General features: G+C 44.2%; 1 protein-coding gene across 1 annotated transcript in view; it reads left to right on the top strand.

The window, feature by feature from the left end:
* Map2k1 (mitogen-activated protein kinase kinase 1) overlaps positions 1-16,330 on the top strand; it is a 70,367-nt gene that overhangs the window by 33,329 nt on the left and 20,708 nt on the right. Inside the window, exons 2-3 of the mRNA XM_032909280.1 lie at positions 6,898-7,108; positions 8,845-8,991. Of these exons, the coding sequence (XP_032765171.1) occupies positions 6,898-7,108; positions 8,845-8,991 (358 nt within the window). The remainder of the gene's footprint in view (positions 1-6,897; positions 7,109-8,844; positions 8,992-16,330) is intronic.

Below are 16,330 nucleotides of genomic sequence, written 5' to 3'. Positions count from 1 at the left end.
CCTATTCCTTTTGTTATTTATTTATCTTCTTAGTCCAATTCCTTAGTTCAACTCAAATCTCTGATCTCTACAAAACTAGTAGATCTTGATTATTTAAAAAAACAGTCTCTGACCTAGGCCTCCTGTGAGCATTAGGGGAAACCTAGGCGTGCATATAGTGCACATGCAGACATCCAGGCAAAACATTCATACATTACAAAACAAAATACTTAAATTTAAAAAACCCTTTGGGGGCTGGAGAGATGGCTCAGTGGTTAAGAGCACTAACTCCTCTTCCAGAGGTCCTGAGTTCAATTCCCAGCAACCACATGGTGGCTCACAACCATCTGTAATGAGATCTGATGCCCTCTTCTGGTGTGTCTGAAGACAGTGACAGTGTACTTACATATAATAAATAAATCTTTAAAAAAAAAAAAAAAACCCTTTGGGGCAGGCATGAAAAGTCAAAAAAAAGACTTACATGGCTGTGAGATTAACTCCAGGCCTCTCTGTAAGAACAGAGAGGGCTTATAACTGGTGAGCTACCTCTCCAGTATTCTTGAAAAAGCTTTCAATGCATGAGTAAAAAGGTATATTATCTAAATCAGTTACACATTTCTCTTAGGTAATTATGTGTTGTATAAACCTAGAGGAATTTTAATTTTATGCCCCCCGCCAAACTGGTTTCATTAATCCTCTTTCCTCCTAGTACTTACTCAGATGTGTTCATCTCCCTCAGACCATCACTCCCAGCTCCTTTTCTGCCTTAACCATTCTTTGTCCTACTGACTTGCAGTCCCCAGGCATCAGTGGGATGCCTTTTCCACTATGACTGTTCATTTTCTTTGTTTTTTTCTTCCTTATTCCCACTGGAGGTCTTCAGCCCCTCCCCCTTAAGACCCTTGGCCTTATTCGAACATTCTTTGCTTGCTGTCATTGACACACTTGGAACTCAGAAATAGGCAAATAGTGTTCCCTTCCCTATTTTCTTGCTCTCCATATGGGTATGGAGACTGAGAACCAGAGAGGTAACTTGCCCATGATCTTAAGATAGTAGTGGAGGTTGTAGAAGCGGTCCCTCTCCCTTTCTTCTCCTTCCCTGCTTCCTGCAGCAATAGCATTTCTACTTGCCAAATACCATGAGCTGGGGGAACTTAACAGCTCCCTGGGTTCTCTAGAGAGATGTCCCCAGTGTGGAACTTCTTATCTCCTTTCCAGCACAGTGGTTGGTCGTTTCCTTCTGCCCACTCTTTAGTGTACTCTCTTAGCAAACACAGAGCCTGCCACCTATAAATCTGGCTGTGCTGGCATGTACCTATGGTTTGTGTCTGGAGGCTTGAGGACCACACACAGTTATTTTGTCTAGGGAATGTCTAACTCCACATCCTATAATCCGTTGACCAGATTCTAAGTTCAGTAGCTATCAGAGGTAAGTTTGAGAGGTCTTGAAAGTTGTGTGTATGACATAGTCATGCTTGTCTGTAATTCCAGAATTAGGGAGGTGTAGGTTGGAAGATTAGGAATTCAAGGCCAGCCTTGGCCACCACATAATGAGTTCAGGGCCAACCTGAGCTACCTGAGATTCTGTCTGAAAAAAAAGAATACTCAAAATAACCTGGCTGTAGTGGCACCTGCCTTTGACTCCAGCAGTGGAATGAGTTTCAGCACAGCCTGGTCTAATGAGTCCAGGAGTTATCGGACAGCTAGGGCTACAAGTGAGACCCTGTCTTGGGTGGGTGGGGGCTTTAAAAAGAAGAAAAGAGTTTTGGGACCTGGGAGACCTACCACCTTGTCCTCTCTAAGCCTCAGTTTCCTGTTCTGTAAAATGAGGATTGAATCCATTTGATGCTTTAAGGTCTTTCTTTTACTGGTTAGTTTAAACTGTTAAACGACAATCGAAAGATCCCAATGTGACAATGTAATTATCTTTAGGCTTAGCAGGTATGGAGGGAGAGGGAAGAGCCAGCTGGTCTTACCCAGAGGATCATTCATTCATTCATTTCTGATGTTTCCAGACTCCCAGTGACAAACCTTGTTTTTCTGTGCATTGCCATTTCAAGCCCATAATCTTCTGAATCTCCACGAACTTGTGTTTACTGTTAGACAGCCATGGTGCAGAATTCACATTTCACTGTGCTGCTTTTGCTCTTGAGGGAGTTTGAGTGGATCACAGCTGGTCTCTGGAGAGAAAGAGGGCTGTGTGTGTGTGTGTGTGTGTGTGTGTGTGAGAGAGAGAGAGAGAGAGAGAGACGCAAGAGGAAAGAAACTGAGACAGACTGTTGGACTCTAGTTTTGTTTTTTAATTTCCATTGTCATTTTTGCTGATTTTAGATAATAATGGTTCCAAAGGAGGCAGGTTCTTTTTCTCTGAGCTTTGTGGATTTGTGGTATGGGTCAGCAGTGAGGACCTCTCTTCTCATTTCCTTTGCTTGAAGCATATCATCTTGAGAAGGAAGAAGAAGGCTTGTGGCTGGTTTCCCTGTGCAAGACAAAGTGACCCTGAACACCTAACTACATCTTATTGATTGGTTTCTTTCCAGTGAGCAGTAGAAGCTGAACTGCCAGGTTCTTCACCTCAGGTCTACTGCCTTTCATTCTTGGGAAAGACTTAACAGTGTTGAAAGTGCTTTAAGAATTCTTGAAGTGAAGGCAGGACACAGGCCTTGCTGTTGGCTGCCTTGGCGTCTCCTCCTGCTCCCACGCTCCTGCATTGACTGCCTTACCATTATTTAGAAGTGGGTTAGAATTTCAGGACTTCTCATGGGCTTGCTGTTTGACCCTGCCTTGGTGACGTTAACATGAACTATTACAATGTATAGAAGAGAAATCTGGGGGTTGGGGATTTAGCTCAGTGGTAGAGCGCTTGCCTAGCAAGCACAAGGCCCTGGGTTCGGTCCCCAGCTCTGGAAAAAAAAAAAAAGAGAAATCTGAGACCTGACAAGGATTGGTGGTTTCTCCAGAGTCCCACTTGTTAATCAAGTGCTAGTGGGTCATTAAGTTAACAACACTTACTTACCCACCTCCAGGGACCTCCAGTGTGCCTGACCATCAAAGCACACAGCCCATCTTGGGAGGTCTAGTGCGGGTCTAGGACTTTGGAAAGCACAGATCAGCAGTCATTTCCTTAGCTGGTGAGGATGGGATTAGACCCTGGGCATGGAAATAAGAAAGGAGAGAAGGAAGGAACCCATGGACCTGGTTTCTTCTGGAAAATGCTAAGTTAACTTGTACCTACTCTACTCCCCTTCCATCTTTTCTTTCCCCAGTGGAAATCACTCTGTAGACCAGGCTGGCCTTGAACTCAGAGAGCCACCTGCTTCTGCTTCCCGAGTGCTGGGATTAAAAGTGTGTACCACCTCAAGTACTATCTCCTCCTCCCTTTTAAATCCATTCTGGGAGTAGAACTCTGGTCTCCATCTTGTGTGCCAAGTGCTTTTACTCACTGAGCCATCTCTCTGGCCCTCTTCTTTTTCTGATAGAGTGTCACGGTGTAGCCCAGGCTGACCTGAGACTTGTCTCTTGTCTCCTGAGTGCTAGGATTATAGGCATCTGCCATCACAGTTGTTGTTTGTTTCTATAGAGCTAGGCAAGTACTGAGTCAGCATCCTCTTTCTCACCTTGGGGAGCAAGTTTTTACTGGCATGCACTAGCAGAGCTGCTCATCCTCTGTGATAGATAGGTTGTTGCACATGCCAGGCTGATGCCTTGTGTCTGAGACACAGTTGCCTCCTTTGAAATAGGGAACTTTGGAGAATACATTATGTTAAGGTTTCAGTCTTGACTTTGCTGCTCACTTACAGCTGTGTGGCCTTAGCCCATTTACTCCACCTGTCCATTCTTTGCCCTAGTGGTCTGTTGGGTCAGTTCCAGTGGTAGGTGTTGTTGGCAGATGACTCCATAGATGTAAAGTACATAGCACAGTGCTAGGAAAAGAGTGTGTTTTCTCCTAGCCATTCTCCTCCCAGCTGTCCTCATGCAGGTGTGTGTGTCTGTGTGTGTCTGTGTGTTGGGGATTTCTGTTCTATGAGATAAGGTCTTAAATGTAGTCCCGTCTGACCTGGATCTCAGGATCCTCCTGTCTCATACTGAGATATAGTAAGTATCTTTTATCCTGCCAAATTTATGTGGTGATCAAACTCATGGCCTTGTGTGTGTTAGGACATCACTACTAGCTGAGCTACATCCTTATTCCTAGTGTATTTTTGACAGCAGTTTTTGGATTCTGAATTTACATGTCTCCCTAAGGCTTCCCAGCAACTGTAATGTCACTGAAGTTTGGGGGAAGGTTTCTGTCTGTCGGCATTTGTCATGTGTTTATGAATCTTTTGGTGAAGAGACTTGAGAAGGAGGAAACCAGAGGACATGTGCATCCCTAACCTGCTACACAGTCTTACATGTCAGGGTCTCATAACCAAGGAACTAGAACACTGTGAAACTTAACAAAATATTTTAGCAGAATAAGAATATTGACCTCTCCTCATCTACCTTAACAAAAGACTGTTGGGTGGCTTAAGTGGAAATGTATTTTATTATACTTGTTGAGCTGGATGTTCAAGATTAGGGTGACAACATAGTACAGTTCTGGGGAAGGCCCTTCCTGGTTTGACAACGGCTGCCTTCTCTTTGTATGCTTGTGTGGTCTTTCACTGTGTGTACCAGGTACAAGAGGGCCACTAAGCCTATTTGAATAGTATCCAACCCTTTAGTCTTAATTCCCTGTTCCATACAAATCCATGTGTGAATATGGAAGGGTGTGCGCAGTTTAGACATGGTACCATCCTTTCCCCAGAATTACTCAGTGAGACGTGCCAGTGACATCATCTTGTGGCTTCTCCTGTCCTGTGTTGGACCAGTCTGTATGCCGAAGCCATGAGGTCGCTGTCTCTTTCTTCTTGGCCTTTGGAGAGGATGCCAAAGAAGAATAGAGGATTGTGTTTCTACCTTGACTGGCATATCTGGGGACACCAGCACTCTGATGTATAATAAGTCCTGTTTTGTCACTTGTTTAGTCTGGAGAGAGAGTCGTATGAAACACAGTGGGTGTTCTTTTTACCAAGTCACAAGGTTAACCAGCAGGCTTCACTGAGCCTTCTTCAGTGCTCTGTGTGAAACACTGTGATATCTGTGGCATGCCATATGCCCTGCTGGTGACTGCTTCCTGCCATGCTCACTGGATTTCTTTGGGGTAGCTGGTGCCCAAGCTCGGTTTTTGCAGTTTTTAGTATGGTAGCTCAGTTGTTTACATCAGATAGACTGATGAAATGTAGCTGTAAGTGAAGTGCTTTTCTGTTTGTCTTTCTTTAAAGACTAGGTAAAAGCTGATGAAATACTTAGTAAGGCCAAGTTGCTGTCACATGATCGGAGCAGTAAGACTGAGGGAATGAGGAAGTTTTGAATTTGTAGACTGGACATGTGTCTGCATTTTCATTTTATCTCATGGAATTAGGACTTGGAAATCATAGATGATATTTGGTATTCTAGTTCATATAAGAACTTCTTTTTTTTTTTTTTTTTTTTTTTTTTCGAGCTGGGGACCGAACCCAGGGCCTTGTGCTTCCCTAGGCAAGCGCTCTACCACTGAGCTAAATCTCCAACCCCATATAAGAACTTTTTTAATCTTAGCTCTCTGGAGGCAGAAGCAGGTAGATCTCTGAGTTCATGGCTAGCCTGGTCTACATAGCAATTTCTAGCATAACTGAGACAATAGAGACCCTGTTTGGTTTTTTGTTTGTTTGTTTGTTTGTTTTAAAGATCCTGAAATGGATCCTTACTCAGAGACCCTTCTTTTGCATTAAAGAATGAGTTGGGGCAGAGTAAATGGCTCAGTTGGGAACAGTATTTACCACATAAACCTGAGGACTGAGCTTGGGTCCCCAAGAAACACATAAAACTGAATTCATTAGCACATGTCTGTGGTCCCAGGGCTTCTGCAGTGCAGTCAGGAGGGGAAGCAGGAGGAGCTCTGGAAGTGTGTGGACCAGCTAGTCTGCCCTGTGCAGCTAGAAGGTGAGAGCCAACACCCGAGGTTGTCTTCTGACCTCCTCCACAGAGGTCATTGACTCATACACACATACACACATGAAAAATGAGTGAAAGAATGCAGACCTGTGTACTGTGCAAAAGTAAAAATTTAGGTGTATATTTTATGGATTGTGGTCTAACTTTTTGATTGTACTGCTTCCTAGACCCTATCCTAGAACAGAAGGTTTCTACTGCTGTGCTTCAATTAAAAGTGGGTGTGGTTACAGTGAGAGGGTTTAGTGAACCTTATTTTGTGTATTGTGTAAATTTAATTAAAACTTGTTTTGTTTTTGAGGTGGGTCTTGTTATGTAGCCTAAGCTAGCCTAAAGCTCACAGTCATCCTGCTTTGGCTTCCTGAGTGCCTAGAAGATAGGTGGTCACCACACCTGTCTCTAGTGAGGCTTTCAAACATTACCTGTGTTTCTGTGTCTGTGTTTGAGTGTGTGTGCATGAGTGTGTGTGCATGAGTGTGTGTGCATGAGGCCTAAGGCATCGGATGCTTTGGAGCTGCAGTTACAGGTGGTTGTAAGCAGCCTGACATGGGTACTGGGAGCACCCACGTTCTCTAGAAGAGCAGCAAGTGCTCTTAACATCAGAACTAGTTTAGGTGGCTTGTTTTTGCGTTTACTAGATTCCTTGGTTCCTCTTGTAGACCTTTAATATATTGAAAGGAATCCAGAGCCCTCATTTTTCAAATGAGAAAGCCTCATTGTGAGAAATAAAGCAGGTTGATAGTGAAGCCCTAGGGATGGCTGAAATGGGCAGAGCCCTGCTGAGAACTCTTCCCATTAATACCTTTCTCGGGTCCCTTGTGGGCTTGGCCCCAGAGGGGAAGGCTGCAGGCAGCGTGTCTCTCTGTGTTCCCTGGTCTGTGCTCACTTCAGTCCTCTGGGCAGGACCAACCTGGAGGCCTTGCAGAAGAAGCTGGAGGAGCTGGAGCTGGACGAGCAGCAGCGGAAGCGCCTTGAGGCCTTTCTGACGCAGAAGCAGAAGGTGGGAGAATTGAAGGATGATGACTTTGAGAAGATCAGTGAACTGGGGGCTGGCAACGGTGGAGTGGTGTTCAAGGTCTCCCACAAGCCATCTGGCCTGGTTATGGCTAGGAAGGTGAGTTTACCTGGGCAAACAGCTAATTTTCAACTGGGAGTCTGAATGGGTGAAAGAAAGGGGGCTTTTACTTAGTACTTTTTTGTGCAGTTACATCGTAAACTTGCTGTCTGTCAGACTGTAGGAAATAAATATTAAGGTCTGTTAGTGTGGTAATCAGCATCCTTAGTCTGGGGAATAACAATGGTGACCCTTCTTCAGCTTGCCCTGCTATAGGAAGGACACTACATATGTACGTTTGTCAAGCACACCCAGTTCTAGTGATTGATGCTCAGGCCAAAGCTGAGTCTCATGGCTTCAGTCTTGACCCAATCCCTTTCCTGTTCACCATTGATTGTCTCTTATAACGCAGCTGCCCTGTGTAGAGAGGCTACGTTCTTCATGCTTTTCAGCTCCTCAGGTTCTTTCTTCTCCCCATGTTTGTATTGTGCTATTCCTTCTAGCTTTCCCAATAGCATCCATTTTGGGGACTCCTTATTTCCTGTCAGCTGTTCCAAGTCATCAGTTGCCATATGCCATACTTACTGTCTATGTCTTGACCTTAATTAAATAACATTAAATGTGTCTGTCACTTGTCTCCTGGCTAGAACAAGGGGCAGTATTGAAACACATTAGGCAACAGCTGGCATTTTGGCTAAATCAATCCTATCAGGTTCCCAAAGTCAAGGAGGAACCCATGGGGTGATTAGAGTTACCCTACCTCAGTTCTGCATGCCTTTGTACAACACAGCCTAACGAACCGTGTCTGGAAGGCTGCATTTCCCTCATTTCTAGAAACTTGGCTTTAAAAATGATCTGTTTGGGGCAGGGAAGATGGCTTTAGTGGGTAAAAGTCTATAAATATGCTGTACTAGTATGAGTACTCGAGTTCAAATCACCAGATCCTACATAATAGCTTGTTTTGTAGTATGAGTATCTGGGATCCCAGAATTTCCATAGTGTGATTGGAACCTGTGGCCCAACCTGCCTGGCATATGCCACAGGAAACCAGAGTCCTGGGGCTGGAGAGATGGATCAATGGTTAAAAGCAGTTACTGCTCTTGCTGAGGATCTGGGTTGGTTCTAGCACCTACATGACTGCTTAAAACCATCTGTAACTCCAGTTCTAGGGGACCCTGCACACATATGTTGCACATACATATACGCAGGGATACACACACACACACACACACACACACACACACACACACACACACACACACAAACATGAAAACACAAATAAAATCAAAGCAGAGACCCAGTCTAACAGGTAGAAGGTGAGGACAAACACCTGAGGTTGTCATCTGACCTCCACATGTGTACCATTACATGAGAGTACCTATATCCACACACATGCTTACATATACATACATATACTTTACACACCCACACAAGGGTAAATTAATAATAATAACTTTTAAAATGTCTTATTTTTCCAAGTATAGTGGTTCATGGCTATAGTAAGTGTTTGAAAGAGCGATACAATAAGATTGTGAATTCCCTTTTTCAGCTACAGAGTGAGCTAACCTGGGCAATATGGTGAGTTCCTTTTTCAGAATAATAAAGAGAGCTGGAATGTAGCTTAGTGGTAGAGTACTGGTATAGCATGTGCAAGGTTCTGTGTTTGATCATCAGTACCTTAAAAGCAAAGCCAAAAAGCGGTTTCTCTTCTTAGCTTTAGGAACTTAAATCATTGAAGAAAGACTTTCTTCTTTACTCCACTTCTTAAAAGCTTTCCCCTCACGTCTCTCCTGCAGTTAATTCACCTGGAGATCAAACCCGCAATCCGGAACCAGATCATCCGGGAGCTGCAGGTGCTGCATGAGTGCAACTCCCCGTACATAGTGGGCTTCTACGGGGCCTTCTACAGTGACGGCGAGATCAGCATCTGCATGGAGCACATGGTAAGCAGCCATCTGTCAGCATGGTGGCACTGGCTGTGAACAGGCTGGCCCTGGCCTCACTGTTGGTTTGGGTGGTGACCAGTTCCTCCCTGCCTTCCCATTCCACACCCCAGAAGCCTGGGAGACCCAGGGGTCTGACTGTGGAGTCTGGTATAGTCACAGGATGACAACCCTGCTTTCTAGGTTCCTGCTTCTCTTCAGAGAGAGGTGCTAGATACCAGGGATTCTCCGTGGGCTTTTCTCGAGTATATTTCCTAGTTTTCTCCTATTTTGATGGCCATAAGATTTTGATGGGGTTCAAATCTGATTAATACTGTTTAAATCCACTCTGTGTCTCTGCCTTCAGAAGGTTTATAATATACTTTAAGGGTAGCCTTAGGGTTTTTTTGGGGGCGGAAAAGAGTACCCCCCCTTCCACACACCCCCATCCCCACCCCACTTCTCACACACACACACACACACACACACACACACACACACACACACACACACACACACGTGTGTGTGTGTGGGAGCTAGTCTTCTGCAGGCCCTTCCTTTTCTTCCCAGCTGTGGTGATCATAACAACAACATAAAAATATTCATACGCATTGGGCATATAGTATATCAAGTATCATGCTAAACAAATTAATATTTTATTACATTCTCATAGTTTTCTTTAACAAGACATTACATTTATTTAGTGTGTACATGTGTGCATGCACACTTGGAATGCATATGCATATGGAGGTTTACTTGTGGGAGTTGGTTTTTTCCTCTACCATTTGGTCCTAGGAATCAAACTCAGGTTGTGAAGTTTTGTTTTGTTTTTTTCTTTTTTTTCGGAGCTGGGGACCGAACCCAGGGCCTTGCGCTTGCTAGGCAAGCGCTCTACCGCTGAGCTAAATCCCCAACCTGGTTGTGAAGTTTTAAGGCAAGCACCTTTACTCACTAAGCCATCTCACTAGCCCCACAACCCAATTGTCATCTTACATAGTTAGGAAATTAATGCACAAAGGAACTTGATCTCTTACTTTGCACTTAGTATGCAAAGTCCTGTTTAGTCCAGTGCCTGTGTTTGATTGAATCCACTGCATAGAGATGAGGGGCTGGGCCTTTCTATCCTTTAAGCTTAGGATTGCTAGCTTTGTAGCTGGTAGAAAGGAGCTACAAAGGAGCTTTGGGAATCAGTTGTTTATTTAGATCTTTTTCCTTATATAAATATAAGTGAAGATATTGTTATGTGTGCAACTATGTTGTGTCCCTGTAAGTCCTCCTCACCCCCATCTGCCTCTTTACTGTGCTGGGGATTGAATCCAGGACCTTGTGTATAGTAGGTAAATGCTTTACTCCTGAGCTATCTCCCAGTTCCACCACTGTCTTGAAAGTTCAGAATATTCCTGATACCCTGGTACAGAGCAGGTACTCAGTAAGTGTGCGTTTACTTAAAACCATTTGTCTTAGTTAGAGTTCTATTTTGCTATGATAAATATATTTCATTTATAAATGAAATATATGAGAAAAGAGTATATTTCAACCTTTAACTCCCAGGTCATACTCCTTGAGAGAAGTCAGGGGAGGAGCTGATGAGAGTCCATGGATGAATGCTGCTTACCGGTTCACTCCTTGTGGCTTCTTCAGCCTGCTTTCTTATAGTATCTAGGACTACCAGCCAAGAGGTGCACTACCACAATAACCTGGCCCCTCCCACATTCATCATTCAAGAAAATGCACTACAAGTTTGCCCACAGGCCAATCTGATGGAGGTATTTTCTAATTAAGGTTCCCTCTTCGAAAATGACTCTAGCTTGTGTCAACCTGACATAAAACTAGTCATTGCACTATTTTATTGTGACCTTGAGTAGACTTCCTGATCTCTTTGATTCTCAGTTTCCTCATTTGTAGGTGGCCATGATTCTATCTGTTCTGTTGTTGTGCAGGTTAGAATGTCTGCCAGTGTGCCCTTCAATTCAGAGTATGAGTTCTGCAAATGATAGTTTCTGCCTTATTCCCATGAGGCTGGCAGTTCAGAGTCAGGGGAGTCAACAAACTTGATGGCTCTTGTGCTTTCAGCCTGCCACAATGGCTGTGTCTCCTGTTCCCATTTCCTTTGACCTCTAGACCTAGACTGACTTTATGAATGGTGCCGGGTCTGAATGGGTACCCCCTCCTCCACCTAAGGAGTCTATGCTGGTCATCCCTGCCCCTCACCCTAACACACACACCATCCTTTTGAATATTTATTTTTTTATGATCAGAAAGGGCCATATGTACTGTTACAGTCATCAGTCCTGGTACCATTTAGAGCTTGGTTCCTGGAACCAATTTCTGCATCTCTAAAGGTTATAAGAAGGCTCTTGTTCCTTTTTACTCCAACAAAAGTGCAGCCATGCCTCTGGGAAGCTCGGGAAATCTTCTGGGCTGGCTGCAGCCCCTGACCTGAGGTGCAAATTCCTATTTTAGTCTTAGCTCCTGCCCCTTAGGACTTTTTAGATAGGGTCTCATTACACAGTCCTCACTGGCTTGGAAGTTATGTAAACGAGACTGGCCTTTAATTCAGAGATCTACCTGACTCTGCCTTCTAATTGCTGGGATTAAAGGCCATGCCCCAAGCCTGGCAGGACTATTATCCTACTTTTCCACCCCTCTCCTGCCCAGGTCTCTGTGTAGCCTTGGGTGGCTTGTAACTTACCATGTAAACCAGGCTGGCTTTGAACTTATGTTTTTCCTGCCTCTGCCTATTGCTTACTGGGATGTGTGCCACTGTGCCTGACACCTTTGGGCCTTTGGGTTTCTTGTACTCTTTGTTGGTGTTTTTCTCCCCTTCTTAGTTCTAGTTCAAAAAGAGTTTTGATGCAACTAGAAAGGGAAGAAGAGAAGTTGAGTCAGTGCTGATAAGCCAGAAACAGGAAGGCCAGACTAGCCTTCTGTCCACTTAGGTCTTGCTAAAGTAATAGAAGGTGGCAGCATAACCAGTTATGATAACAACTAATTTTCAACTCTTATTACCATTTGCCAAGTCCTTTTCACATTATGTAAGCTACTAATCATGTCACCTCATCTCATGAGATGGATTGTCAGCCTCTCAGCTGTCAGGTTGAGATAATTAAGTCCTGGGAGATTTCATAATTGGCATAAATCATATAGCCAATGGTTGCCATAATCTAAACAGGTCTGCTTCCTTTGGTTTCATACTCTCCCCTCTTTGTGCAGGTGCTATACTTGTGGAATTCTGCTACTCAACAGAGAAATGACTGCATGAGTTCTCTAGGGCCCTTCTCTGAGCTTACATCGTTTCCATGGTTTGGGGCACTTGTAGCCACTCACGATTTATATTAGTTAATCAACATGGGTCCAGCTTCATAAACACTTAGTGCTTCCTTTTTTTTTTTTTCCTTCTTTTTCTCTTTTTTGGAGCTGGGGACCGAACCCAGGGCCTTGCACTTGGTAGGCAAGCGCTCTACCACTGAGCTAAATCCCCAACCCCCTTTTAGTGCTTATTATGTGCAAGGTGTCACATGAATTGCCCTGAGAACTGGGATGATGGAGCTCTGCCCAGGCTGATGCTGTGCTCTACATGATCAGTTTAGCTGTCAGAGCTGCTGAGCACCATGTATGCCATCTCAAGCCCACTCTGCTAAAGCATCACAAGTTCTGTTCCTAGGTACCTGCTAGTTCCATGTACCCAAATGTCTACCCATAATATGGGAGCCAAGAGGCTGTGTGTGGGTCTGTGGGGCTGCACTCCTGGAGACTTGCCTCAGGGGCTAAGGTTGGGCCTCAGACATTGATAATGGGCCTAAAGGGCCTTGGTCAGTACTGGGGTTTGGAGGGAGCGAGCTAAGCCTTGGAAGCAGCAACAAGGCCTTCACTTCAGTTGCTCTAATAAAGAACAGTATCTTTTCCTTTTTTCATTTTATTTTCTTAGTTTTTTTCTCTTTGTAACTTAGTATTTTACCTATACTGAGTACCACTGAGCTGGGTACCCCCAGCGCTGGACCAGTGTTTTTATACTAGAGAAGAACTCAGAGTGTCCGGAGGGGCTAGACAGGACTCTGTAGCAAGTAGCTGTTGCTGGAAGTCCATGCAGCCATAAGATACACAAGAGGTCTTCTTTCCCAGCCCTGGACCCTCAGGAATCCTTCCTTGGTCTCTGACAGGCCCTCCTATATCAGAGCCCCTTCCTGCAAAAACTGCCTGCCACTTGACACCTGTGTGTAATCATGTGAAGAACTCTGCTCTGTGGTTACATCCCAACTTCTAAAGGGTTTGATTTGTCCCCACTGCCACAATCTGTTTGACATTCTATGTCATTAACATGCAATTCCAGCAGGTGATTAGATTCCAAGTATATAGAAAGCTTGAAGGAATTTTACACTGTACAGTAACCATTACCTCAGCTCTGCAGCTAGTATCTTACCATGTTTGCTTCATCAACTACTGTCCATCTCTCTGCTGCTCTGTATTTGAGATACATTTTAAAGTTAGCTTGTATTATTAGCATGCACTGCCCATTTTGTGAAGCACTCAGGGATTCTACTCCCCTAGAAATAAGTCTGAATTTTGAGAGCCAAGGAAAAAGGTTGCTCCCTCACCAGAACAGAATGCTTTTGTCTGCAGAGGGGAGGGTTCTGTTCAGTTGGTATCTGAGCAACCTGGGAGAAGGAAGGGAGTTGGGTGGTGGTTTTGAGGCAGGAGTAAAAGCTTTGAGCTATTATTTTCATAAAGCATTTGTCTCCTCTATAGAAAACCGTCACAAAGTGCCATTGACTTAGTTAATAATTGGCTTCTAAAATAAGCAGCCTGTCAGCAGTGGTAGTCAGTGATCGCAAGTTCTTGGCAACAGTGAGGCAGAGTTAGAGTGCTGCAGGGCTGGTTGCAGGGGGCTGGGTATCCTGATTAGCTGGTGCTCCTGGTATCCTGTGAGCTCATTGTTCTCCCTCTAGGCTTGTCACTGGAGGGGAAAGGGAAGGGATCATTGTGACTTCTTTTTAATAGCTTTTCTTTCTTTATTTTTTAACTAGGGGAGTATGCACTGTACACTCAGAGTGCTCGTGCTCTCCATCTCTGTCTCTTCTCTGTCTCTTCTCCCCTCCTTCCCTTCCTCTCTCTCAGCTGATGTTCTCATCTTATAACACCAGGAGCAGATTGCTTCACTTCTGCCTGTATCAAGTGTCAGTTTTCTAGATAGGAACTTGGCCACTGCTGGCCATTTCTAAACGAGTCTGATTAGCCCTGCATGTCTTCATGAAGCCAGGGTAAAATAGAAATACTTTCCGTACCAACCCTGTGGGAAGGTCATATGTGTTGTTAGCTGGGTTGCTCTCTGTTAATGTCATTTGAAAGGTAGTTCTATTTATTGCCTAAATGGAGGAAGAAACATGAGAACCACCTGGTTAGCTTTCTACCCTATTTGAACCAAGTTTCACAGAGCAGCTTTGTTACCTTGTTTTGTATGGTCCCTTTTTAACTAGGTGAAGCCATTCAAAACTAAGGAGCTGAAGCCATAATCAGTTAGAGGTAAATTAGAAGTAGCTTGTCAGTTTTCTGTGTTTTTCTGGTTGGTGAAGGAAATTGAGAGGTGCATGGCTTTTGTAGGAGCCTGCTGACTTGGTGTTGGGTTCCTGGGGTAAGGTATTGTCCTGATTTAGCCCAAAGGAGCCTGTGGCACTGAAGGTAGCCAAATCACAGGACCAGTTTGGTGGCATGAGCTCAGCATGGTCACAGCCTGAAGGTTCTTGGAAAGTAAGTGTATATGTAAAGGGTATTCTCCCTCTAACTCGGTGCTTCCACTGGCTGGAGCCTCTGCCATAGTGAAGTTCTGTTGAGTGTGTGTGTGTGTGTGAGTGTGTGCGCGCTGTGAATCAGGAGCTAGGCTGGTAGCCAGCAAGCCCCACTGGTCCTCCTGTCTCTGCTCTGAACAGTGTGGGGTTACAATGTGCACATGGCCATGCCTGGCTTTTTATATGCACACTGGGGATTTGAACTCTGGTCCTCATATTTGCATACCCCACACTCTTACTCACTGAGAAGTCTGGCCTTGACCACAACTGGCCATTTCTAGCCACGTATGTCCCTGTGGTTCACACAGTAGTGTGAAGCTGTTTAGTGTCTTTGCTGAAATACTCTGTGCATTTCTTTCCTTGCTCCTTCCTTTGCTTGGTATAGAAACCCGACTCTTGAGTATGATTTCAGTGAAAACATTGTCTTCTGAGTAAGAATTGACTTCTCCCTTTTTCAGTGTGTCTAGTTTTTGTCTTACACAGTTCTGGATTTATTAGTTAAAAATTTTAAGATAGAAGCTAGTTCTTTTTATATCTTTACCCCTTTTTATTTACCATAGACTATGACATTTTGTAGGATTTGTAGAATGAATGATTGCCTCCTGTGACATTTTTCTATTGATTTTTGTTGATTGATTTGTTGGGGGAATACCAGATGTCAGTCAACTGAAATGATAGTGCTAAAGCAACCAACAGTGGTGGCTGGAGATGTGTGTGGTTCAACCATTTAGAGCATTTGCTGCTCTTGCAGAGGACCCAGGTTTGGTTCCTAGTACTCAAATGGTGGCTTAGGCCATTGCTATCTCCATTTTCAAGAGACCAAGTGCTCTCTTTTGGGCTTGGAGGACACTTAAGCATTTTCTCTTTACCTGGATGCAAATGTGTGCATCACAGCCGCACCTGGTGCCCTCAGAGGCCAGAAGAAGATGACATTGGATTCAGATGACTGTGAGCTGCCATGTGGGAACAAGAGCTTTGAAATGTTGAGCCATCTCTCCCATGACCCCATTTAAATTGTAAATGTGTGTGTGTGTGTGTGTGTGTGTGTGTGTGTGTGTGTGTGTGTGTGTACGCGTGGAGGACAAATGGCAACTTTTGTGAATTCTGGACACTGAACTCAGGTTGTCAGGTTTGTGTGACCAGCACTTTTACCCACTGGGCCATGGTGCTGGCCCCAAATAGCTAACTAATGTATCAAGTTTTTACTATATTTTAAATGTCCTGAGTGCTTCATGTATATTAGTTTGTTTAATCCTTATAACAGCCCATGATTGTAGTAGTACCCTTATAATTAATTATTCACAGCATTTTGCAAGTTGCTGAACCTGTTTAGAGTCCGCTAGATAGTAAGGGGCAGAACTAATATTTAAGCTTTCGGCAGGTTGACTATAGAGCCTGCACAGCGGACACTATCTTATGCTGTCAGTAAAGCAAGGCTCTTTTCACGACCACTCTAGAGAAGTCATTTGTTTAAAGAAGCTCACAGGATTTTGTTTGATTGTTTAAAGCCTACATGGATGAAACTGAAGGATAATAGTTTGTTAAGCAGATGTGTTGCATGCAGACTTACTTTCTTT

The sequence above is a fragment of the Rattus rattus genome, chromosome 8, assembly GCF_011064425.1.
Source record: "Rattus rattus isolate New Zealand chromosome 8, Rrattus_CSIRO_v1, whole genome shotgun sequence".
Lineage (NCBI taxonomy): Eukaryota > Metazoa > Chordata > Mammalia > Rodentia > Muridae > Rattus > Rattus rattus.
This window is presented reverse-complemented; position numbering and strand designations above follow the sequence as displayed.